This window comes from Felis catus, chromosome C1, assembly GCF_018350175.1.
Source record: "Felis catus isolate Fca126 chromosome C1, F.catus_Fca126_mat1.0, whole genome shotgun sequence".
NCBI classification, from domain to species: domain Eukaryota; kingdom Metazoa; phylum Chordata; class Mammalia; order Carnivora; family Felidae; genus Felis; species Felis catus.
Window position 1 is genome coordinate 167,380,342 of NC_058375.1, and position 27,281 is coordinate 167,407,622.

Below are 27,281 nucleotides of genomic sequence, written 5' to 3' on the forward strand. Positions count from 1 at the left end.
CCCATCCTGAAGTATGGAAGGATAGGCTAATATATCTGAGATAGAAGATAGGCACTTTGTTTTTGACCTTTCCATTTGTTTTTAAAATAGTGACTTGAAAATATCCTCCAAAACTTTGTCTTCCAGATTAAACTGCTATAACATAACATTGAGTGCCAAAAGTAAATCTGAAAATAAAATTCTTCATATCTTAGGAGAAAAAAAAATGCCATACAAGTAACTAAAGACTACTTGCTGATACTTACAAATGTAGCTTTAAAAGTTAGCAGTGTAAGTCTCCATGTATAAGTAAGTAAGAGTATGTTTGCCCGTGTTCTGGTAAACAGGCTAAAAAAATGTTACAAAGGCTTTCTAAGAGACTAGGGAAGTGATGAGCTTTTTTGATTTAAAAATCAATACGCTTCCCAAGCAGCCAAATACATTAACTGACATCCTCTCAAAACCATTCTGTCAAAGCTAAGTTTGAAAAGCTGTTCAGTAACTAATCAGATCTATCCCAATGCTGAGGCAAAACAGGTCCGTGACACAAATTAAAAAGGTAGAAGATGAAAAGAAAACCCCACTTGGCAGGAAGAAGTGCACAATCAGAAACCCAGGCGTGTTGGGATGTATTCTTCGTTCTGCAAAGCAAAGTGGAAATGGAATGTTTTTTCCCCAAATGCAGGACAACACGTTTCTAACCCGTGCGCCAGGAAGAAACCTGACAGTTGAAGACTGACAAGGCTCCATGCAAGGTACCAAGCTGCAATGCTCCAATCCTGGGCATCTCGGGCTCTTACTCTCCCTGCCATACTCTCCTTACACAGTGGTAAAATGTCAGAGAGCATCTACATTTTCAAATTGTTTTTTAATTTGTTTTAGTTTGAGCCCCAGAACACCCGCCCTCCCAAAGCAGAATCCTAACTGGAAATTCAATACAACAAACGCTGAAAACCGTGCTGGGTAAAACCGGTAGGCCAGGCCCCACACCCACCAGCCTGACTTTAGTCCAGCTTTCTCACGTGAAAATAAGAAAAGATTTGGAGAATTTTAGTGAGTTGCTTGAACCTCTTCAGCCAAGACCAGAACCCAGATCTCTTGCTACAATTGCCAGATTTGCAAATAAAATTATAAGGTGCTCAAAGTTGAGTTTCAGATAAACAACAAATCGTTTTTTGGGGGTGCCTGGGTGGCTCAGTCTGTTGAGTCCAACTTTGGCACAGCTCATCATCTCACGATTTGTGAGATCAAGTCCCACATCAAGCTCACTGCTGTCAGCACAGAGCCTGTGTCAGATCCTCCGTCCAGCTCTCTGCCTGCCCTTCCCTGCCTTTCAAAGGTAAATAAAACATTAAAAAAAACCAACAAATAATTTTTTTAAGAATATATGTATTGCCAAACATTGCATAGGATATTCTTATACTAAAAATAATTTGTTGTTTAGCTGAAATTTTACTTCAACTGAGCATCCTATATTTTATCTGTTCTTGTTTCCTGATTCCCATCCAAGATTTCCATGATTACATCAAGGTGGATTCTACTGGTCCTCTTCCTTGCAAGCTTCTCTTATAACACTTAACATTTTAGGGCTTTTATTAGGAAAGTGGTCCTGGAGTGGTTTTCTGGACAGGTGACATCAAAAATATTTTATGTCATATATTCATCTTGCTATTGCCTTTTTGTATGGATGTGTATACATATTAACTCTTCTCAGCAAACAAAGGTTTGGGGTCCAACCCTGCATTTATACTATACAAAATATACCACACTTGTAAAGTAAAATAAAGAGCTTCCATATTGTGCCCTACTCTGTTCTCTGTGATGATAATTGCTTCATTGAATAATGCTCTGTTAATGGTACAGCTTGACATTTGACATTTATCCATTTGATTTATAATCATTTTTAGGTATTGCAAGGAAGCTACAGTTCAAACTAAAAGTAGTCTGAACTGAACTGTCTTCCTTTTCTTCTGAATTTGGAAGGAAATGTAGTCACTTCTAGGCAAAGCTATCTTATCCACTAGATTTGTTTCAAATATACACAAAGCCTTTTCTGCCTCTATATATTCTGAATAAAGCAACATATATAAGAGAAAAATGAATACATAAAATGAAATCACCACGTAAAAATGTGTCTAGTTTGCTTATATTTTGGCCGTGGATATTGCATCCACATTTCCTAGTCAAGCCATGGATAAAAACCTACATGCACCACATAACAAGTTGTCGTGAAATACAGAATCCCTCAGTAACATTCATGAAAAGTTTTCACATTATGGAGCCAAAACCATTTGTGTTTATAATCTATCTACTCCTTATGAAGATTCTCAGAACTATTTTTAAATTATTTTGTTTTCCATTCTGAAAATCAGCCAATCAGGATGCTTGGCACATCAAAGCCTTCCCAACACTCGCCTGAAATTTTTATTCACCCTTTTGTCTCCACCAGCCTTTAATATCTTTACTCAAATGGAACAAATACCTATACCTAACAACACAAGAAGTGAATATATCACTTGATTTAAAAGGGTTTGTATAATTATCCAGGATTCACCAAATTTCTGCTTCACAACAGAACAGTATCACAAGAACAATTGTTGGCAGTTCTCAAACCACTGCAGTGCAACCGGCCTCCTGAAGCTCGGGGTTAAAAGCTGGCCTCTGGAAATCAATCATGCTCTCGGCAGAGAAGAATATTTCAGTGATATGAAAGCTGAAATGGAGACTATAATCTTTTGTGATTACCCTCGAGGCCGAAGCAAACGCAAAAAGGAAAGTCCATGAATTGCTGATAATTTCCTGTGATGACCGATTCCCAGGAAATTCAGATAGAACTCTTGCTCTGTAACAAAATGATGGTTCTCCCCAGAACTGCAGCCTCAAAGAACTCCACATCCAGATGTCACAATGCTTCTTCAGAAGCTATTCACCCATAAGAGAGGCCAGGCCTGTGAGGCAGCAGGTCTCCCTCTGAAGACAATGGAGTGTCTGATTGCACAAGGAGGGATGAGCTATGGGCTATAGGCTGTTTTTCTAGAACATTATTTTATGAAGGAACAGATTGAAAATGTATCTGTTTCGAGCCTTTTTTCTCCTCATACAAGTGTGAAGATTGATTTATTTCTCTGCTGTTCCTATTAGCTATTAGCTATGGTTACCTTGGCTTATAAAATTTTTAACTTTTTATTTGGGCTGATAGTTGTATTCTGAGAAAAAAATGTTTTTCATACATATGTGCATACTCTTAATGTCTATATAATATTTTGGGATAGAATACAAAATCTTTTCTGAATAAGCATCAAACTTACAGTTAGATGCCACTGCTCAGAACACAGGTTAAATGGGTTCTTCTGATAGATTGGCAATTGAAATTCAGGAAAAAGGGGGGACACAGAGTCAATGGAGATCTCTAATTGTCAGAAGTCCAAATAATTTTTAGAATAAATTTCCATTATCAATAGATGAAGGATAATTTAATATGTTGGCTTCTATGACTGGGCTTAAAATCTTTTTTAAACTGTTACATTAACTACTAGTCGTTTAATGAATAATGTGAGAATAAAGGTTCTATGTTTGGAAGTCAAGCGTATTTTAAAAATGTAATAGAAAACATTGTTACATCTTAGGAGTCAATGACAATGTGTCCTAAGTGCACAGCTCTCAGGTTCAAAATACCTTTATCCATAGCCTTTAAAGTCTAAATATCATTGAAAGTAAACAGGCAAACTGGAATGCAACCAAACCAGTATGGTTATTCCCCACCTCCACTCTATACCTTCTCCCTAGCCCTGCTCCAAATTCGGCTATAGCCTCTCTTCATTGCTTTTAGGCAGTCAGGTGATTCTGATCTTTAAGTATGCCCTAGTACTATCTCATTCAGCTAATGTAAATTGAGTACTTGCTTAGTACCAAGCACAACTCTTTTAAGCTGAGTGTAAATGTTTTAAACTCAAGAACCAGGTCTTAGCCATGTATAGATCCTTAGCATCTACCTTAATTAGGATTGCTCTAATGCACAAAGCCAGCCCCAGTGATGAATATAGCTTGGTTTGTTTAAGGTAATTGGCTAGGAAGATGAGATCAAAGGGATAGAAATATTAATATTAATATTATTTATAAGAATAGAGCTTTGCCATTTTAAGAGTCCTTTCATAAACATGATCTCATTTGATATTCATGGAATTTTAGATTGTTAAAAATAATATGATGATACAATGGGGTGCCCGCCTGGCTTAGTCCCTACAGCATGTGACTCTTGATCTCAGGGTTGTGAGTTTGAGCCCCACATTGGGTGTAGAGATTACTTTAAAATAAAATCTTAAAAAATAATATGGTGATAGGTTGTATAGTTATGATTTTTTCACAGAGTCACACTAAATTTCAGAAATTTTCTAAATATTCAGTCATATCCTCAATTCTCCATAAATATACTAAACTTAAATTTTCATGATATGATATAGATTAGGAAGGTACTATCACCTCTGGTTTTAAAATGAGGAAAAGTGGAGCTAAGTGACTTTCTCCAGATCAAAGAGAATGAGTCCAGATATGAATGAGTGTTCTGGCTCCCAGTCCAATGCTCTTTCCCTGTGCAAAGAAGTAGCTCACTGCCCTTCACTCTGCCTCCTGCTTCCCCACATGGCATGAAGCAGCATCAAGACCAGGTAGAATAGCTACAGATTTACTTTGGAACAAGGCAGCAGAATTACTTCTTTGAGATCAGAGAGAACATTCCAGGTGGCTTTGGGGAGGAGGTGAGATATAACACATGAATGAGTGACTGACTAAATGAATGCCACCACCTCTTTAGAAGGTAAGTACTTCAAAATTGACAATTAAGTATACACTATGTAATAGTGGTGTTACTAATCATTTTAGCCTCTAATAGCTTCAGCTCATTTTTGGGAAACGAAGGTTTTTTGGGGTTTGATTATATTATTATGAAAATGAATCAATTTACATACTATGAATGTTTGATGTCTACATAAAAAAAAGATAAATTAGACCCAGACACATATTTATAATTAATGGAGACTTAATGTACACCTCTAATTATTGTAAACCATAAACCTGTGAAAGAGATCAGATATGTGTCATACTACAACACTCACATCATTACTTGGCTGTAGAAACTATTCACAGTAAGAAAAAAGTATGAGACTGACAAGACAAGTCTATCTTCTAAGTAGAATACACTTGCAGGGGTGCCTGGCTGGCTCAGTTGGTGGAGCATGTGACTCTTGATCTTGGGGTTGTGGATTCGAGCCCCATGTTGAGTGTAGAGATTAAAAATAAAATCTTAAAAAATAAAATAAATAGAATACACATCAAATGAGAGTTTTTTAAATCTGACTTTAGGAGCCACAAGGATTTTTTGGGTACTTAAATATGTCCCACATGAATAACTTGTTAGAAAGATACACATTTAAATTCAAAATATGTCAGGGTGGAGACCAGCTCTTGCTTGTCTAATATTTAGCTTTTTTCCCTTTTCAGTGGCAGAGCTATCTACTGGAAGAAATGTGAAGCCTGGATTATATTCTTCAATCTTCCATTTTGCAAAAAGGGGGCAACAATGACACATATAGCCTAATTTATATGTGAGCGTGTTAGAAGAATTAACCTAGAATGTCTTGAAAATATGTTAAAGCCCTCTGATACTAGAATTCCATGAAAATAAAGTGTTGTTCATATAAGTTTTTCCCAATCTTTTTTCAAGCATGAGAACATAAAAAGGAAGGTAAGAACATCTAAACTGACAGCTAAATCTGTGAAAAATATATTTTTCCAAGATTCCTACTTGGTTCCGCAAAGATGTTGAAACTTCACAGATTGCTAAATAGCACTCCAATTCATCTTTAGCACCCTCAATGACAGTTCTAAAAGTAAAGGGATTGGAATATTCCAAAACATGTTTTTCCTTCCCCCAAAGAGTTTTAAGACCTAATTCTGAATACAAGAATCTAGATGGAAGGCGGGTGGGGGGGGGGGGGGAAGGAAAAAGGAAAAGAAAAAGAAAAAGCCCAGTCTGTTGGCTATTGGATGGATTCCCAAATTTTTGATAAAAGTTTTCCAGAAAACACCACCATCAATTAATGTTTATAGAGCAACCAATTTGGAAATAACATTTTGGGCTGAAGGGAATGTTTGGTACAATGATATTTTGTTACTTTTTTATATTTATTAAGCACCCCTACTTTATCATTGGCACTTAAAGACTTGGTCACTGAGAAAAGCTAAGAAAAAGGTTGTTGTTGGTTTCTTCTCCTTTTAATTAACTGGAGATTTGTTAAGAATAAGATAAATTATTTTAAGAAGATGGCCTGACATAGACACTTTTTCCAAGTTGACTCTACTCTTGAAAAATGCTGTGCTGGGACGGCGCCAAGACTGAAGACCTGTCTTGCCAGAAAATCTGATGTGCCCTCCAAGTACACATAATCCTTGAAACCCTAGCACTGAAGATGAGGTCCCAGAGCCATGTGAGGTTGAGACTGGGATAATGAAAGGGACATGTGAGAGGACATAGCGTGGTGGGACTATAGATGCCTCTTTTCACAGGCTTCTGAAACCTTGTGTTCCCTTACTGCATAAAAGCCCATCAAGGTCTTAATCTAATGTTTCTTGGCAGCTTAATCAACTGAATTGACTATTGACTACCAACAATATCCTCTATTATGTTATGGTGAATTTTACAAGAGGAAGAAGTAATGTCTATCAGACAGTGAGCAGCTTCTGTCTTATTCACTGTAACTCTTAGCACAATGACTGGCATGCATAGACATTTAGTGAGTGGTTGTGAATGAATGCCTTTTCCTAGATGCCACAGACAAATAATTTATTTAGGGAGAGAGAAGACATATGACCATACATTATATAAACATACATGTATACATACCATATAAATAATATCTACATATTCTAAAGAGGTTTCAACAGTGAGTAAAGGGAGCTTTGAACACAAAGTCTTTAATAGGTAAATCTTGACACTTTTGAATAGGGCAAAGGACATGACTTAAATTTTTAAAAGATATGTTTGTAGTTTGAAGAGGGAGACAATAGTATAGATAGATGGTCACGATGCAGTTTTTTTCCTCCCAGGTCATGTTTACATATTTTTTCTCTGTCATATTGAATAGAGTTGTAAAAATTTCCAGGCAGGAATTTATGCTTAAATATTTGTACAAAATCTTTGTTAGTTTTATACGACATTTCAAAGATTTCCTATAAACATTTTTTTTCAAATGATCTAGGGTGTTGCTATTCACTTTTCTAAGTCCAGCAACAGGCCTTCACCCTCCCCCTCTTTAAGTAAATTTCAGTAACCATGGAAAATTTCAACTTGGCATATTCTAATATACATTTCATTAGAACATATAGAAGAATAGGATCCTTCAATATATTTTAAGCGTATCATGAAAATAAAAATTTAACCATATTCTCTTTTTTATTTTATTTATTTTCTTATCCATTTTATTTTATTTATTTTATCTCTATTTCATTCTATTTTTTTATTTGGACAAATGTATCATTTCGAGTAGCTGGACATACTAACATCTTAGGAAATAGGGAATATATAACTTTTTTTTTTTTTTAATTTTTTTTTTCAACATTTATTTATTTTTTGGGACAGAGAGAGACAGAGCATGAATGGGGGAGGGGCAGAGAGAGAGGGAGACACAGAATCGGAAACAGGCTCCAGGCTCTGAGCTGTCAGCACAGAGCCCGACGCGGGGCTCGAACTCACGGACCGCGAGATCGTGACCTGGTTGAAGTCGGACGCTTAACCGACTGCGCCACCCAGGCGCCCCGGGAATATATAACTTTTTAATGAGAGCAAAGCATTACTAGAGTAAAAAAGAAGGCTTAAATGGCAAAAAAAAAAAAAAAAAAAAAAAAAAAAAACACCTCACAGTTGGTTACATTAGCAGAGATTAAATATTTTGTTTAAATTAAATGAAAAAAAATCAGATAAAAAAGTATGTATCCAAATGTTTAAATCAAGACTTCATTAGATAGTAAAAGTATTAAAGATAGATTTAAAAATTAAATGTTTTGGCTTACTTCAGGTTTCCTTACAGTAAAACATCATGAGAAACATGGCATGAATTAATAGCAAAATAAATGTGATTTTGATTCCCAATTTCTTTATTTTGTACCTCCTTGATAAATATATTATTATTTCTGGTACAAGAAAGAAAAATTTTAGAGCTTTTTTTTTTAATTTTAAAGTTCATTTATTTTTGAAAGAAAGAAAACACAAGTAGGGAAGGGGAAGAGAAAGAGGGAGACATAGAATTTGAATCAGGTTCCAGGCTCTGGGCTGTCCATGCACATACCAACATGGGTCTCTAACCCACGAGCTGTGAGATCATGACCTGAGCCAAAGTCTGATGCTTAACCAACTAAGCCACCCACGCGTCCCAAGAAAAAAAAATTCATATTCATTGAGATTACCAAACTGTGGATGGCCTAGAATCTCAAGGGTTTAGAATGACAAACAGTAGATATATAGATCATTTCACAGATTGGCATGGGTGATTCAGAGGCATACAGTGATTTGGGACTGTATGCTTAGAAATCATCTTTATTCTGTTCCACAAATTTGTTAATGTGTCAGGAAAAAATAATTTCAAGGCATGTAGGAAAAATCAGATTATTTTTCACAAAAATAAGATTGTTGAGCCTCTTGCAATAAAGCATCTGTGATGCAATTGTGCTCATGCTTTCCTAGAGCAGTTGCAAAAACAAGGCAGGACTCAAAAAGACATCTGAAATAGTAGACATGGAAAATACTGTCCAATCAGCAGAGAAATTGATAGGTGACTGTGGTCTTGAGGTGGCTTGTGATTATATCTATAGCTATGGAGAGTCACACAAATACATCTGTGTATGTATCCAGTATGTGGCTGTTAAAAAGGAACTTGACCTATTATCATCACATACAATATATAAGTTGCATATATGTCGTAGACTGCTTGTGCTACCATAACAAAATACCATAGAGTGGGTGGCTTAAACAACAGAAATATATTTTATCACAATTGTGGAGACTGGAAGTCTGAGATCAGGGCACCAGCATCTTCAGGTCCTGGTGAGAGCTCTCTTCCTGGCTGCAGATGGCTGCTATCTCACTATGTCTTCACATGGTAGAGAGAGGGAAAGCTCTCTGTGGTCTCTTCTTGTAAGTGCACTAATCCCATTATGAGGGCCTCACCCTCATGATCATCTAACCCTAAACACCTTTCAAAAACCCCATCTCTAAATACCATCTGCAGGTGTTAGGGCTTCAAAATATGTATTTGGGGAGGAGGACACAAACACTCAGTCCATGGCAGTATGTGTGTGGACCTGGCTTCTTAATGGACTTACTTTATCATAATAAGTTGATACTATCCATCCCGTTAAATATGCAACTTATTTCAATTCTGAAGCAGCCTCTTCTTATGGAGAATTAAACATCATGTATTACCTGCTTGTTAAACACCAGATATTAAATACCAGGTATTATCTGGGTTGAATGAAGATAACAATTGGATCCACAGTAAAGGAAATGAGAAATTCCAATTCTAATAGAAATAATTGAATATATTTCGGTAGCTACCAAAACATTATGTACAGTACCTAAAGGATGACCATGAGGCATTTTGACAAATTTAATCAAAGTGAAAAACAAAATAATGAAAATAGCTCTACTGGGATACAAAAAAAAAATCATTCTTTCTAGCCCTTCTATAATACTGTAAAGTTCAGTAACTATTTTTACTTTGCCTATATTTCTTGGGTTTTGTTATCTTTCCTTTTCTAGTCTTTTTTATTCTATTTCTTAGAAGTTTCTTGCGCACTAGGGAATTTTTGTTTTACTTATTTTGTTTATCCTCTTCATCAAATCCAGTACTCGTTAGTGCATATATTATGTTTTCAATAAAACCCAGTAATGAATAATTTTCTTTTTAAACTAACTGCTCTTAAGAGTAGGACCCAGGACAAGAAATGTAGTAGATACTTGCAAAGCTTCCATACCATCCACACAGAGGAAGCCAGAACTAGAGCTGCAGAAAAATTTGTAACTAATTATTGTCCTCAAGTTAAAAAAAGGATGACAGTTCCCAGAGAAATACAAATGAAAGTGAACACTTAGGCTTAATACCTCATGCGTAGATACGGCTCAGAAATGTTGGTGTTTCCTTTGCTGGATAGGGGAGCATGTGCATTGAGAAGCAAAAAACTGGGCCCCTTTCCTCCCTCCTTTTTTCCTTCCCTTCAGAAAAGTTTTACTGAGCTCTCGAGCCAGATACCAGGCATCCAGCGATGAACATACCATAGGCCCTGTCCTCAAGGATCTGACATTCTAGTGAATATAGATAATTGGGTAATTAGACTATAGTGTGACAACTGCTATAATGGAGGTAATCCGGGGGTACCCTGGAAATACAGAGGATAGCACTTAATGCAGGCTCGCAGATCACAGAAAACTTCCTGTGAGGGAGGTGATATCTAAGTCGGCCCTGAACGACGAATGGTTGAAGGTGGGGCAGTGGTGGAAGTGAGCATTAATAGGTAGCAAAGAAGCCCATTAGGCTTTAGATATACAGGTTGAGATCTTTAAACATTGCTGTTGTGGTTTGCAGAGCCTTTTACCTGTAAGTGACTCAAAACAGCCCCCCTGTAAAGTAAAACTGCTGAAGTGCACAGTTAACATCATTGTTCTCCAGACATGCATCCTTGACATGCAGCCCATCAGAAAGTATCAGTGATCTACACTCTGCCTTTCCTAGCATGTCTCTTCATAGCTCCGCTTGGACAGTGTCTTGAATTATTTGCTTATTCTTCACATGTAAACACTGAGAGAGATTTCGTCAGTTGTGGGGTAGATGGTAAGACAGCCACTAAATGAATGCTGTGAAGCATGTCTCTTCATTGTGTACCATTTATTTTTTTTTAATTTTTTTTTCAACGTTTATTTATTTTTTGGGACAGAGAGAGACAGAGCATGAACGGGGGAGAGGCAGAGAGAGAGGGAGACACAGAATCGGAAACAGGCTCCAGGCTCCGAGCCATCAGCCCAGAGCCCGACGCGGGGCTCAAACTCACGGACCGCGAGATCGTGACCTGGCTGAAGTCGGACGCTTAACCGACTGCGCCACCCAGGCGCCCCTCATTGTGTACCATTTAATATACAACAGGCAAGTATCCCATTTTGGAATATGACAGAATCCCATTTCATTCTTGCTATAATTCTCATGTAACATTATCATACTCCCCTACAAAAGCAGGAAGAAACCATTACTTTACATGCATTTTTAAAAATCTGCTTAAAGAAGACAGCAGAACTTCAAAATTCTAAAACTTTGAGCTATGGTATGAGAGTACAGTGTTTATATTCTTCTGATAATAATTACGAGTTAAAATATATTTCTTATAGTTATTAATACTATCTTTGGTTAAAAAGAAAGTGATTATAATAGCATTCACCTTGCCTTTCAAAGAACAAGTGGACTACTGAATGGAATAGGTTTTTAAAATTTGCTAACAAGAAATTACAACTTTTAAAAATATATTCTGTTTTTTACACATTCAAAAAATTCTTTCCTCTTTATATGTAATGATTCTGCTGAAAATTGGCTACCATGCTTCCAGAAAAGAGCACAAAAGATTTCTGATTGAGCTTTGTTCACACTGAATGATGTGGGAGGTAACATGGACCGAAAGATCCAAAGACGCGGACAAGCTGGAATATGAGTTTTGAAGTTAGGAGATTCTAATTCAAGTCTCAGTCCTTCCATTACTAACTCTCTCTCCTCTAGACAATAGGAACTGAATCATAATCATGGTCTACTAAAATGTTCTAAGGTCTGAGTTCTTTGAAGGATAGAAAACCTCACAAATATACAATTATCTAGTATAATTACTATTAGTGATACAAAAATGTTTCCTAGGAAAATGTGGACAATGACTTTTATGAAACTGTCCTAGGAAATTTATGAGGTGAGTTAGACACTGGGATGGAATAGTCTATAGGGAAAAGAGTAGAGTAATTGAAGCTGTAACTCAATGAAAAATCATAGGTAGTCCAATGATCCTATAAATTAATTTATTTACCAGATGATAGAGGGTCTCACTTGCAGTGACTTAATTTTTAATATCCTACCAGAAGTACTCTCTGCCCACCAAATGCATTGGATGTAATATAATACAGAGAGTAAAATGATCATTTCATGTAGTTCTTTGCTATATTCTTCATCATAACCAAAAGTATTTCCATTTGAAAATTACTAGTTTATTTTCTTTCAAGAAAAAAAAAAGTGAGCTCCTATTAGAATTATGCTTGGGGTGCCTGGGTGGCTCTGTCAGTTAAGCGTCTGACTTCAGTTCAAGTCATGATCTCAAGGCTTGTGGGTTTGGGCCCCGTATCAGGCTCTGTGCTGACAGCTCGGAGTCTGGAGCCTGCTTTGAATTCTGTGTCTTCCTCTCTCTCTGCCCCTCCCCACTCACATTCTGTCTGTCTCTCTCAAAAATAAATAAACATTAAAAAATTTTATAAAAAAAGAATTATGCTTTGGGGTTTCTCAAAGATTTCGTAATGTTAATTGCTATACGGAACAAACAAAAAGGCAAGTTAGTATGTCTATCAGCCCTACACAACATTAGTAAACCATTATGAAACCGTATTTTTACCTTAAAATTATGAAGACATTCTTTCCATTTTTTATAGCCCTTAAGAATGCAGAAGTATACGTAAGACATTTTGATAGTTAAAAAAAGTAACTTAGAGAATAGTGCCGATCATTCCATCACAGTTGTAGAAAGACAACTGTGATTGGATTCCTATTAAGTATGTACATAACACACTTCTAGAAGGGGAAGACAAGGATGCCTATGAGGGTGCTTGCCTCTAGCAAAGGGAGTAAACATATACACAGGGCAGAGAATGCTGACTTACACATTTTGCTTTGAGTGTTACTGTTTTATTTGAATCTTTGAAATAAGTATCCATGTATTATTTGTGTTAAAAAAAATGAGCTGCAGTAGGAACCATTCAGGCCTACCCTACCCACATGATCAGTGGCTGCCTGACAGTGGCTGGACTTCTGCAGTGGCTACAAATGCTGTCTTCTAAATGCACATTAATCAAAATAAAAACACCTAGTGAGTGTTTTAAGAAGTATAGTTTAATTCAGTTATGTTTGGAATGTATCACCCATGTTTCAGTAGACGATACAACAGGCATGCTTGAGTTCAAGTTGTTTGAAATGGCACGATGTGGTGTTTTGGGTGGTTACTCCTGATGGATTAAAGTGGTCAGGGCAGGCCTGATTTCTCTCACTGAACTGCTCCACTGCGCTAGAAATGATGCTCACCTGTTTATGCCGCCTTCTTCTTCTTCTTCTTTTTTTTTTAAACTGTTTGACTTGTCTTTGAAAAACCCAAACAGACGTGAACATTCACTTCAACTGTTTATTCGCTAAGTCACAGCCAGTGCTCCTTAAAAAGAAGGCTGATCCCCTACCTCCCAATTACCTTACGACACTAAGCCATGACAGAAGGCCCACCAGCAGATTTATTTACAAGCCTTGAGGAAAAATCCTCTTTCTGTCTCACTTCATACAGAAGATAAGTTTGCAAAAGGAAACACTTGGCAATACTTCAAATGCTCACTGTCTGGTGGTGTTGATAATGCAATTCTTTTTCTTGATTATGGCAGCTTCTATAATGCTGTATAATTCATGTAGACCATCAGGTCCCAAATGACTGCATTTATTGACTAAACAAACAATTCATACAATCACCTGAACTGTTTAACCTTTTCTCTTCCTACAAGTTTAGCATTTGGCTGTGGACTGATTTTATGCTGAATTCTATTGTTGAAAGGTGTCATGTTCCACTTGGCATGCCTACAAAATGTCTTTCATTCAGATAAACAGTCAGCTGACCTGAATGAAGAACATTAGTAATTGTAGGTAATTCACTAATCTTTATTGTATGTTTTAAAGGGAATGTCAAAGTATCATGCAGACAATTAATACGTAGCTTTAAAGTACTTTTTAAAAAATAGAGTCACATTCACATAATCCACGGTAGTTTTCCAATAAAAATTCTGTTTGTTAAGATCTAAAATATGTCTCAAATAAAAATGTATCTAGGTAGTTAAAGCATTTCCTTTCTTTCTAGTAGTAGGGAAAAATCAATGTGGCTTGGTATCTCTAAATTGTGTTCTTGAGCATGTGAATAGTATCCCAGAAATAATAAGGTTCTCAAGCCACCAAAGTCTGTCAAAACTGCTCAAAGCCACAGGTGAAAAGTCACTTGTGGGAATATTTGTAAAAGAAATATGCTGGCTATTGTTTGGACTAACCCCTACGGGAGAAGGAGTATCTTGCACAACATAGCTGGTCAGTGTAACCAATATATGGTCTAAAATTACACACTTTGGAAACAGGCTATATCTATTGCCTATTCACAACTGGAATGAAAGAGATTGAGGAGGACACAAATAAAATAAAAATGCATTTACTCACTGTGTTAAAATTTGGAAAGAGCCCCACAGCAGAACTACTGTCCACTGGAAAAGACAGTGGAAATGGTTTGATATCCAGTGAAGGCTGCATCATCAGGGTAGGTGTGCGCACAAGAGCAGGAAGTGTAGCAGTGTGGCATGTACTGCCTGCCAAGAACAAAACAAAAATGAATTCAATCTTCCTCCTATCCATCTACCCCCAACCAACCATGCAAAAAGAGGACTGCTGAGCTGCAACCCCAGAGCAAGAGAGTTATGCTGAAAGTAAGCAAATGGCACAGGAGGAGAGAATACAGTTAAAAGGGGTCTTCTTGTTCATTATGTGAGACAGTGATGCAGAATACTTCCCTACGGCAGGGGCCAAGGGCTGCTCAGAGATACAAACTACACAGATTCTGCTGGCAGGTGGGGCAGAATGAGATCATCCTGTGGGTCCAACCATTGTCGCTGAGTAGTCAAAAACGTAGGAGAGAGGAGGGGATGAGGTTCTTGCAGCAGATGCTCTTTACTAGTCGGTTATTGAACAGCTAGTAGGCATGCTTTATGCACATCAAAGATAATTATAGGGTTTTTACAAGGGGAACAAAAAACCTCGGACTCATAGTGACTGCTCCCAAGAAAATTATGACTCAAACAATTTTATCTCTAAAAAAACCAAAGTGAAGCTTGCCCTTGCTGTGAGGGCAATAAGTAGTCTAGACATTGGATAGTTAGGGAACCCAAAAGGAGTGATTACTGCCTGGGTGGGGCATGGTATTGGGGGACGGGGAGAAGTTGGGACAGGAACTCAAGTATTTGTCTCCAACTTTTATTTCTAACGAGCTTTGTGTTATTGTAGCCACTAATCCCCCCCCCCTTTTTTTAAACAATTAAATTAGCTGTCATCTCTTTAGGAATCTGGGCTAAACCATGTGTGGGAGATTTAAAGCACTCTCCAGTAACAAGCATTCTTCTGAAGCCTCCACATACTGTAGGTGAGTAGCTGCTGATGCAGGTGGCTCTCTGAGACACAGGCTCAGGTGTGCCTTTTTTTTTTTTAAATATAACTTTATTGAGATGTAATTCATATACTGGACAATTCTCCCACTTAATGTATACAATTCAATGGTTTTTAGCATTTCTGCAGAGCGGTGCACATCACCACCATCAATTTTAGAACATTTTCACAATCCCTAGAAGAAACTCCATACCCATTAGCAGTCATTCCACACTTCCTCTCAACACGCCCAGCTCCTGGCAACCACTACTCCATTCTGTTTCTAGGTTTGTCTATTATGGACATTTCATTTAAATGAAGTCATACAATATGAGTTCCTTTGTGACAAGCTTCTTTCACTTGGCATAATGTTTTCAAGGCACATCCATGTTGTAGCATGTATGAGATTTCATTCCTTTTTAAGGCTGTGAAATATTCCACTGAAATAGACTCATTTTATTCTTATTCATTCATCAGTTGATGGGCATTTGGGTTGTTTCCACTTTTTGGATATTCTGAGTAGTGCTGCTATGAACATTTGTCTGTAAGTTTTTGTGTGGAGTTGCATTTTTAGTTCTCTTTGCTATATACGCAAGAGTAGAATTGGGGATTATTGGGTCATATGGTAATCATATGGTTTAATGTTTTGAGAACGTTCAGACTGTTTTCCAAAATGCCTGAGCCATTTTATAGTACCACAAGCAGTGTATGAGGGTTCCAATTTCTCCCAGCATGTCTATATAGGACCACAAATAATCATATGCCAAAAATCTCCTACTGACTTGAAGGAGAAATAAACAGTATGGGGAAATGCTCCAGCTATTAAAACTTCTACCAACGTCCTCACACAGTGTTCCAGAATAATTAAAATTTCTATTTCAATGATATATTTTTGGATAATGGATTTTCTTAATAAACTCTGCCTTATATTTCAAATCATTCCAGAACATTATTAGTAATAGTGTTTAATGGACTATCATGCCTCATTTACATTGATCCTAAAAGCAGAAAAAAAGAAAAAGGCGTCTGAAGCATTTATCTGTAATGGCAAGTCTTCAGGTCAGCCTCATCCATTAGGGAATGTAGAGTAGGACTCAGCAAAAATAGAATCAACCAAAAGTATAGATCAAACAGTAATGTTGTTTTTCAGATGCCAAAGTAAATACTCTGATCTCAGCCTGGCATTCACATGACCACCCTGTATTTAATTACACTTTTTCTTCTAATTAGGTGACGTTACAGTCACTGCTAACTTCAGAGCTTATAGATCCAAGATGATATATTATGTCAGTATTTCAAATGCTGCAGAAGCACTTATTAAAATATTTATTTTAAAAGCTTTGCTTTAAAACTGTAGCTAAATTGAAAAAAAAAGAGATATTTCTTATTTTAGAACGATGGCCTTTTACAACTCACAATTATTATAATTGTCAAAAGCCTAAAGTCTAGAAAGTATGCAGAACTATTCTACTTCAAGCTGCCTGATGAACGGATGAATTATTTTGCCATCATGGGTCTCCCCCACTCACCAAAAAGCAAAGTTTTTTCCTTAAGCCCATAATGGTAACACTATGATAACACCAGCAGCACACGGTATCAGAGGGCCTGGCAAAAGTCACTTTGTACTAACAAACTCAACTCAAATGTAACGCAACACAGAACCTGACAAACAGATTGCTCCATCAACAAAGGTCAGAATGCGCAATGATCCCCCTTTACCCAATCAAATATCTATGCTAATAAAGACAAGGCTTGAGAACTACTTCGCAGCCACCATTCATTAGCATACAAACTTAGCAGCTGTTTACCATTCATTAGCATTTTAATGACAGACAATTTGCCATGTTAAACACAGATTGTTTTAAAGCACTGGTAGATCTCCTGAATAAATACAAACTGCTTTCATCAATTCCCTTCACCTCAACCTTGCTGTTTTCACTTTTAAGACCTGCTTTTTCAGACTGCTTCACCAAGACCCACGGCTTCAGAGGAAGTTTTTGCAAGTGGGAGATGAATGGGGATAAAGTGCACTTTTTTGCACAGGCTGGGTTAGGTTTTAATCCCTCTTGTCACCTTATTCCCGATTTTACTACTGTTCTGAGGCTGGGAAGCATTTCTCCTCACCCTAGGATGCCCAAAAGTTAGTGGGAGATACAGCAGAAATGTGGCCACAATACATTGCATCCTGCAAGAAAATGCTTAATTTCTCTTCAATTTGCTGAGAGAGAGAGAGAGAAAAAAAAAAAAGAGGGTTGGAAATACAATGGATGAGCATGGATTTCAGCACAGAAATCCTTCACATTGCTCTGCCCAGGGGACAGGACCAACTTTTGTCTTTTGTATGATTTGGCAATATTATGTAAGATACCTCCTATATGTAGCTTTATTTCAAAGCCTAGGATATAATCTGGTATGTATCATAATGAATTAAGTCATAATAGGGCTCTACCTTGTTTGACAATAAAGATTTTATATCACTTGCTGTATATATATTGATCAGACTCCCTGACCTAAAATGAAATACACACACACACACACACCAGCATGTATACCCCAAAGATGTATCAGTCACCACTCTCACCATGGAAATTCCACATGTTCATATACTCCCCCTATGAATGCAATCAAGCCTCTCCCCCTAATTTCATTTTCACTGTAAATTCCAAGTTGTTTTCATCTATAACTATGAAACCAATAATATGAGAAAGACAACACACCACTATGATCATAAAACTATTATTACAGCCAACTGCCTCTGTAACATAATAGGTGCTTTATTATGTCAACGGATTATATCGTAATTCATCACAATAACACCTCATTTGAGAGTTAGGCAACACTTGACATTATTGCTGTGATCTTTCACGTTTAGAAATATTACCTTGAAGGTTTAGGTGATAGCTGTGAGGCTTTCTAGTGGTTCTTCCCTATGTACCATAACACGAGCACCTCAGCGTTACACGAAACACCTCAGCGTTAGAAGGAGAAAACTCCAAAGTCACAGAAAAACTGTGTGAAGAAGCATTTACAGAATGAGATCAAATCTATATTCTATATCCTGCAGAAGTAGTTTCTTCTTATGCCATTATTATGTATGTCTGCTTTATTGAGTACTAAAATAAAAAGCTTAGCATATTATAAAAGTCTATTAGGTAGAGGCAATGCCAATTATAGAACTCCCAAAGATATCTTTTTTCCCCCCAAAGACGTCTTTAAAGAAATTAAAATGAGTGGCGTTTCAAGTTCTACCAAACTCAGTTTTCTCTTTTTATTGCTTTCTCAGCTTCAGTGAGTAACCTTCCCTCTTACCAGAACAATCACCAACCAGCATCTCCTGTGGTCTCTCTCTCACCATTTCCTTTCTTTCATCAGTCTGTCATGTGAGGAAAACCAAGGTATCAGGAGATCTACTGTAGTCATAAGGAGGTGGCTATGTGAATAGGCTATGTGACTGAAAAGGGTTTGTTTCTGAAAAGGCCACATAAAAACTGAGAGATAACATTTTTATAGTGCATACTGTGTGCCAGGCACCATTCTAAGCACATTACATATGTATGTACATACGTAGACACACATAAGAATATATATACATATCTGTATGTGTATATCCATATATACTCATTTAGGTATATTAAATTATATGTTTATATCATTTACATCTTTATACATTATTATATATTATATACTGATTTCTGTATATATTAAGAGTATATGTTGATCTCACAGTTCGTTGAGGCTCTGACCTGACATTGCAGAGTCTGTTTGGGAATCTCTCTTGCCCTCTCTCTCTCTGCTCCTCCCATGCTCTTGCACGGGTGTGCTCTCTCGAAATAAATGACTTAAAAAAAAGAGTATATGTGTAAATTATACATATGTGTTCACAATAACCTAATAAACAAGGTATTATTACTAGCCCCATTTTACAGATGAGAAACTGAGTCACAAAGAAGATAAGCTCAACCACAAGTATTTTGTACATGGAGAAGGCAATATGAAAATCCAGGAAATTTGACTACTGAATTTTGTTCTTTACTACTGCGCTATGGTCACCAAATTACACACTTGAAAACACTTCAGTTATATCGGCACATGCTCCGGCTGCAGACAGCATTTTACCATTGAATTAAGATATTTAAAATGTTCAATCTTCTTTGAAGCTGGGAGTTAGTTGAAACTTTTATTTGATCCTAATGTAGTGATTGATACTGGTAACTAAAATATATAAGATTTCTTTAATACTCTATAGGAAATGCTTCTAGAATATATTTATCTAAAAATAACCTTCCCTAAGTAATAGTATTATTTACTTTCATAAATACTATGGATGAACAACTGTAAAGCCATAGTGCTAACAGCTGCAGGGACTATATAAACTGAATCAGACAGAATTTATTTTACTTTTTGGAGAAGATAAACCACTACTACCATTTAATGAGATTTTACTTTATATATGGCTAAGTGATTTGTGTTCCTTATTTTATTAAATTATAATACAATTCTATGAGGCTTGTATTATTATCCCATTTTACAGATGAGAAGGGTGAGGCTTAAAGAGACTGAGATCACCTAGTATGCGGTAGGTAGTAAGGCCTCAGTTTCAGTTCTTGTTTGACTGACTCTAAAGCCCATGTCATCATTCCATAAAGTGGGTTATATGTAAAGTTGTTAAGTGAAAAAGATTCTGTCCTCAAATACATTTAAAAAATGCTGGCTTCAACAAAGTTTAAAGTGATTCTTTTTTGCAAGACATCTTGCAGCTTACAATATAGTAACAGGCACTGTGAATGTCGAGGCAGATATAATTTCTACTCTCAATTTCTTGAGCATGAACCAATTCTTCCCCCCCACCCTCACCCCCACAGAGATTCTGGAACCATTAATGCTTGGCATGTCCTTCAGGCAATGCTGTTCTACGCAAGTGAAATGTACCAGTTCAGGAGTTCAGGTCTACTATTTCTTGTGCAAATGTGGACAATCTCTATTTTCTTTTGTATAACTTGGGGAAAATAAGAGTACCTACGGCGTAGGACTGGTAGTACTTTTCTAAGAAAAATGCTTAATCCTGTGCCTGACACATACCAAGCTTTGGTTACTGGAGTTATGAACTATTCCTACTTGTCTCACGTTATACCATATCCCGGGAGAATAAATACTTAAGTTCAATAGTTATAAAAGGCAGGATATGTCAGGGATCACAAATTATCAACAAAATGCTAAAGGGGTTCAAGAAAGAAAGAAATTACATCTGTTTAGGAGTTGGGTTCATAAATGTTTTCATAGATGAGCTATCTCTTAAGACTCGAGGAATGATGCGTATTTTGAGAGGTGAATATGGTAGAATGGTAGAGTGAACTGCATAAGCAAAAAAACATGGAGAAAACCAAATGTATTACAATTCAAAACTTTCTTAAGCATTCAAGATATTCTTAGCATTTCTGGCTTAAAAGATCAAACAGGAAAGAGAAAAGCAGAACATCTTTATGACCTTGGAGTAAGCAAAGATTTCTTAAATAGGAAACAAAGGTGTTAATCATAAAAGAAAAAAATTGACAATATACTCTATGAAGAATAAATCTGTGGGAATATGATATATCAAGGAAATGAAAAGGTAATCCACAGAGTGGGAGATAATAATAAAATAGAGATTTTGAAAAGGACTTTAATCTAGAATAAAGAACTCCTATAGATCAATAAGAAAATGAAAACATGACAGAAAACATGGGTAGAAGAATAGACACTTCACAAAAATATATACTAAAATGGCCAGTAAATATGAAAAAGTGCTTAACTTCATTAGTCACTAGGGATATGCAAATTAAAACTTCAATGAGATATTACTACATACCCACAAGAATGGCTACAATGAAGAAATATTGAGATTATCAAGTGCTGACAAGGATATGGAGCAACTAGAACTTTTTTTTTCAGTTTTCATTTAAATTCCAGTTAGCATACAGAGTAATAGAGTTTCAGGTGTACCATATAGTGATTCACCACTTCCATACATTACCCAGTGCTCATCACAACAAGTGCCCTTCTTATTCCCTATCACCTATTTAGCCCATCCCCCCAACCTCCTCCCCTCTGGTGTCAATGGTTACGACCACTTTGGATAACCAGCAATATCTACTAAAACTGAATATATACATACCCTATGACTCAGCAAGTCCAGCCTTAGGTATTTGCCTAACAGAAATAATATGCACTAGAATGCTCATAGCAATACTATTTACAATGCCCCAAACTGGAAATTAGCTAATTTCATCAACAGCTAACCCATCAACAGTAGAAATAAGTAATTTTGGTTCTTCATGCAATAAAACATTCACATAATGGAATATAGCAATGAAGACAAATGACTTATAATTACACGCAACAACAAACAGACCTCGCAAACATAATGTTAAAAAAAAACCCTAAAATCAGGAAGCATATCAATATGCTGTATAATACCAATTTACACAGAGTACAAAATCAGACAAAACTAATCTATACTGTTAGGATAGGGCTATCCTTGTAGGAAGGGTGGGTGGAGCATGAGACGGGCTTCTAAGGTGCTAGAAATGTCTTCTACCTGGTCTTGGTGCCAGTTACACAGATATGTTATGTTTATGTACATTCATTCAACCGTACACTTATGTGCACATTTCTGTATGTTATACTTCACCAGAAACTTTTTTAGAAGCAATGTGTCCAATGATAATAATTTTAGTAAACTATTTTGGCAAATACAGGCAAAATTCTCCAATAAGAACATCTTCAAACACTGTCAGGTTTGTATACTTTTAGGATGAATATGATGTTTTTTTCCCCCTGCCAGCTTGATTTTGCTCAAAATGATTTGTGGGAAAATAAAATTTCCCTTTAATGCTGATGCTTCCTTGCTGAATTTCTTAAGTGGATGGAAGAGACTGACACAGAATCTACTGATGCCAAAGAGAAAAATGTGTATCTAGAACTCTGAGTCCATAAAATCTTAACAATTGGCAGTTCTGCTCCTGGATCTCCCCTGGGGCACCTCAGGGTTCCCTCCAGAGAGTCCAACAGCGGCATCCTGGCAGAATGTTGCATTTAAAAATAAATCCTTCTGAGTATCACACTGAAGTTTATGGGCAATAATGAAGTGCTGCCTCAAAAAACAGCAGTGAAGCCACATCATGATGGATTTTAAGCCACAATGCCCTTTGGGTTTAGTAGTAATATGACAGCTTTTATACAAAACGGTGAATCTTTTACTAAGATGCAATGGATGGCCTTTTGAATGTGTGGCGATAGAATACTTACAGCCACGTCGGGATTCATTTATATCTGAATATTTTGCCCATGCACTGACTTTCTTATATTTAAATGTTGAAAGAAAAGGTCAGATTTTTTTACTCTGTAGTACCAAAATATCATATGATTACACATGTGGATACCTCAATAGCTGTCATCCGTTTTTGAGGTAGAATTGAAAAATCTGAGAATTTGAGAATTTAAGTAAAGAAGATAATTGGTTTTCAGAAAAAGTCTTGAGGATCAATTGTCTTCTTTGAAGCTGAATGGACAATATTTTTGCTTTGTTATAGTTTTTCCACCTGTAACTTGACATTATTAAGCATGACCATGCAAGAAAGGAAACTCAAAGAAGGGAAAACAGGGTTCTGACAAGTGCTTTATCATTTTTTTGAAATAGTTTTTAATATACCTGACTTATCAAAAGGGAATGTCATGAGCTTAGTTCCTAAATTACCAAGTCTTTGGAGAAGCCAAAATTATCTCCAGACAGGGCTTTACTAAAATTGTCTGAGGTCGAGCATGGATTGGGAGGTCACTGTAGCCTGACGAAACTTTCTGGCAAAAAGAGACAGGGAGATGGTCCTGTGCTACACTTGCCCAATGATTCCTGTCTATGGCATCAAGATGCTTTCGTGAAGTCTGAAGCTTTTTTCTGTTACAGAGGAACTTTTTACTCTCTCTTTACAGCATGTGAAGGACCTAATGGCCTCATGGAACTAAGACTTTTTATTTTATTTTATTTTATTTTATTTTATTTTATTTTATTTTATTTTATTTTATTTTATTTTGTTTTGTTTTGTTTTGTTTTATTTTTATTTTTTTAAACTATGACTTATTTTAGAAACCTTCAAAAAATACAGACTCTCTTATTCCCAATAACCATTTTTCTCAAACCGTTGAATACTTCTAGAGGAATTATATCTCATAACATTTTAGAGCTAAACATAATATAAGAATCTACCCTTGGGGTACCTGAGTGGTTCAGTTGGTTAAGTGTCCGACTCTTGATTTCGGCTCAGGCCATGATCTCACGGTTTGTGGGCTTGAACCCCATGTCGGGCTCTACACTGGCAGTGCAGGGCCTGCTTGGGATTCTCTCTCTCTATCTCTCTCTCCCCGCCCTTACCCGCTTACGCTCTCACAAAATAAATAAACATTAAAAAAAAAAAGAATCTACCCTTAATTTTACATGAGATAAATGATTAAGAGAATTTAATACAGCATGATACCTGACTGACGGTAGACTCACATTTAGAGTTCCCATTGCCCAGAGACATTGTTTCGAATATTTAAGTCAATACAATCAAAGATGTACAATAATCATATGTTGAAGTCTTTATCTTCTTTAAAAATTTAAATAGATGGTCTGTTTTCTTTTTATATTTTGACTAAAATTTAGGAGTATTCATTTTTCAATGAGATTTTAATTTTAATGTTTTATTAATATGAATAATGAAAGAAACTAAATCAAAGAAAAAAGTCAGTGCGGCCATGAGGCAACATTTAAGAACAGCAGAAGATTGATTGCAACACCTCATTTTAAACAATTTTTTAAATATTCCCAATGATATAAAAAAGAGAACAACAAACCCCATCAAAACTATGCTTTCAGCTGTACTGTTTGGATCAATATAACTAATTCAAATAGCTTCATACCAGGAGGCACACATGCATTTTTTGGTGATTTTTATACTGAAGGACTATCAGTACTGCAACAAAAATGCTATCTGAAAAGACACATTTTTCCAGGCAATGGCAACTGACCTTCCATCAGAGCAGATCAAAACAGCAGGGTCATTGAGGCCTCTCTGGGTCTGTCTTTATGCCTCTCCTCTGCAGCCCACTAAAGGGCCAGGCTGAAGGCACTGCATACAGCAACTCAGGAGGTCAATCCATCCAGCTGCTGCTATACATTCTAGCTCCAGGATACAAAATGTTTTGCCCCCTAGTTTCAGCAAATTTCAGTTCTTGCATTCAGTGACTTGGCTATTTGCATTTAAGAACCAAACAGGGTGAAAAGGAATAGTGATTTACTTAATGGTCCTTTAAAAAGACACTTTTTCTCCAGAAGCTTGCTCAATTTAAAGAAACAGAGTTAGTATTTGCTCTGCCAGTGCTCTCTACTCCCACTTTGGTAGAGAAAAGAGGTTTCCTTAGCTTAAATATTAACTAAACATTTCAAAGCTATTCAAAAGCTGTTGCCTATGTTAAAAGAAAAAAGAAAAAAGTAATAGGCTCCTAGGAAGCACAGTTTGGGAATAAACAGGATAGTAACAACTGTGCTATAACCCTTTTTCCTTTCTGCATACATATTCTATGGCCACCATAATTATAATGCACTGTAGAGAATTCAGGACAAATTCTATTGGATTATGATCATGGTGACCATCATAGATAAGGCCATTCTTGGTCCCCCATCAGCCAAGAAGCCATTTTCATCCAGGAACCATAGACATGGCTCCCGTGTGGCTGCCAGGACTCGTGAAAGCTGCCATTTCATCCCTGTGGAAACCTGGTATGGGGTGACTAATCTGGCCACGCCAGGAATAGAGCAAGCAGAGACTGTAAGTAATAGGGAGATAGTGAGGTTCACTTAGGGAAAAACATGAGGGGGACTTGAGGAGGGAGGGAAGAGTGGTTAAGTTTGGCTTAATGTTACAGAGACTAGAATTAGCACCAATTCCTTATTTGGAATTTCCTAACATCTCACTCCTAAAATGATTTTCCTCCCTTTTATCTTTGACTGTTTTGTAGAAATCTGTAGAGAATGAAGTAGAACAGAGCAAAAACTATATAAGGAGGTACAACTTAGTTAAGCAGGCCATCCAGTCCCTTCCAAGAAAGGAGCTGGGCAGCTGGGAGGCAATGTGGTATCACCCTTATCCTGAGAAACATGGAGTCCTGTGACCTAAGGGGAAGCTTGCACTCCAGAGGGTCTTTAGTGGATATTGAACGGAATGGCCAACCCCTGATATGGCTTCTTGGAACTCTGCCATTGTCCTGACATCCTAGAAATTGATGCTACTTGCTTCAGTCATTCAGGCAGCTTCTGGGGCAGTAGTGATATGCAAAACCGCATCAGATAAGGCCCTCCAATGAATGCCCAAGGATTTTCTGCATTGGAAGTGATTCATCATAAATGATTGCCCCCTGTCCCTGTGTATCATGTTTATTCTTGTGCCATTATACTGACTTTGTGCCAGTTTTTCTTCTATGGAATTTCTATTTGGCTTCTCAAATGATTCTCACTTCCCCAAAGAACACCAAAAGTCAAAGACATAATGATTTTTTAATAAAGTGCCACATGGGAAGTAGAGAATTTAATCATAGCACTCATCATTTTCCTTGTCAGTGATTTGCTTTATAAAGCAAGAAAGGAATGGAAATGTTTTTTTTTAGACGAACATTTGTTTTGACTCTTGGTCTCTTCTGAACTTCAAACAGCCTTTTAAGCTCCCTTTGCTTTAAAGGACGCAAATGGAAAAGTAATAGACCTAGGGCTCAATGTATTTAATTTGACAAAGCATGTTTCCAGTTAAAGAAAATGTAGAAAAGAACCCAAAGTTCCAAAATTGCACAATTTCTATTTCCAAACTTTGATTGACTTGTGTCTGTCTTTTTTTTTTCTCTAACACCCTCTTTCTCTCTCCTTCTTATCCTTCCCTGTCTCTCTACTCTCCCTCCCTCTCACCTGTTTGTCTTTTCTGCCTCTCTCATCTCTCATCCCTCTCATGTCTCTGTTTCTATGTCTTTCTATCTCTGCATGTGTATGTACCTGTCTGTCTCTTGTCTCTTTGTCTCTGTCTCTCTCTCTCTCTTTCACCATAATACTGCCTGGGAACCAGAAAGCACTCAAACTTTGTCATTTGCCTTCTTTTGCAGCATTCATTTTGTTTTCAATATTTGCTTCTACAAATCAAAAGACAAATAGCAACATTTTACTGGTATCAGGACAAGTTTGTCCCTGTGACAAGATAAACCAATTAGATGAAGGTCATATCTCTGGTTATGTCTCAAATAGTCATGTCAGTTCCAACAACTGAGGATTGTTTTCATATATACTCACATAATATCTGCCATACCATGACAACGTAGAGCAAGTTAAGAAGTTAGATTTTAGTGGTATATTTGTATAGAAATTTGTCATCAGTGTCCTGGGTTATACAAATACTATAACTTTTCATTACAGAGCACAAGGTGCTTTAAAATATACTAAGTAGATATCTAATCTGTTACATGGCTTATGATCATCCCACATTTTTCTGATGAAGAAAATGGTGCTAAAGATAAATGATTCCATGACAAAGCAAATATACAGATTGAAGCCAATCATGGACCCAGGGCGAGAAAAACAATTTTCTTCCAAAATCAGATACTAGCCTAATTGTGATAACTCCACTGAGCAAGTGTCTGCTAAGAAGTCTAACATCACAGAGTCTCTAGGACCTTGGAAAAATGAAGGCTCATGGGCTTCAATCTACTCATTTTTTCAAGAGTCTACTGAACCCTCAGTGTTTACACCTCTAATTC

The 27,281-nt window shown here is 36.8% G+C and overlaps 1 protein-coding gene across 10 annotated transcripts in view; it reads right to left on the bottom strand.

Moving 5' to 3' along the window:
- ZNF385B (zinc finger protein 385B) overlaps nt 1-27,281 on the bottom strand; it is a 406,146-nt gene that overhangs the window by 72,980 nt on the left and 305,885 nt on the right. For 7 of the 10 annotated variants that reach the window (XM_023259514.2, XM_045034079.1, XM_045034080.1 and 4 more), the window contains one exon: nt 14,499-14,644. The exons of 1 other annotated variant lie outside the window; for it this stretch is intronic. In XM_023259514.2, coding sequence (XP_023115282.1) covers nt 14,499-14,644 — 146 coding nt within the window. Of the gene's footprint in view, nt 1-14,498; nt 14,645-18,354; nt 18,483-24,515; nt 24,656-27,281 lie in introns of those variants that run through there. 2 more of the 10 variants (XM_045034082.1, XM_023259520.2) reach the window with 2 other exon arrangements.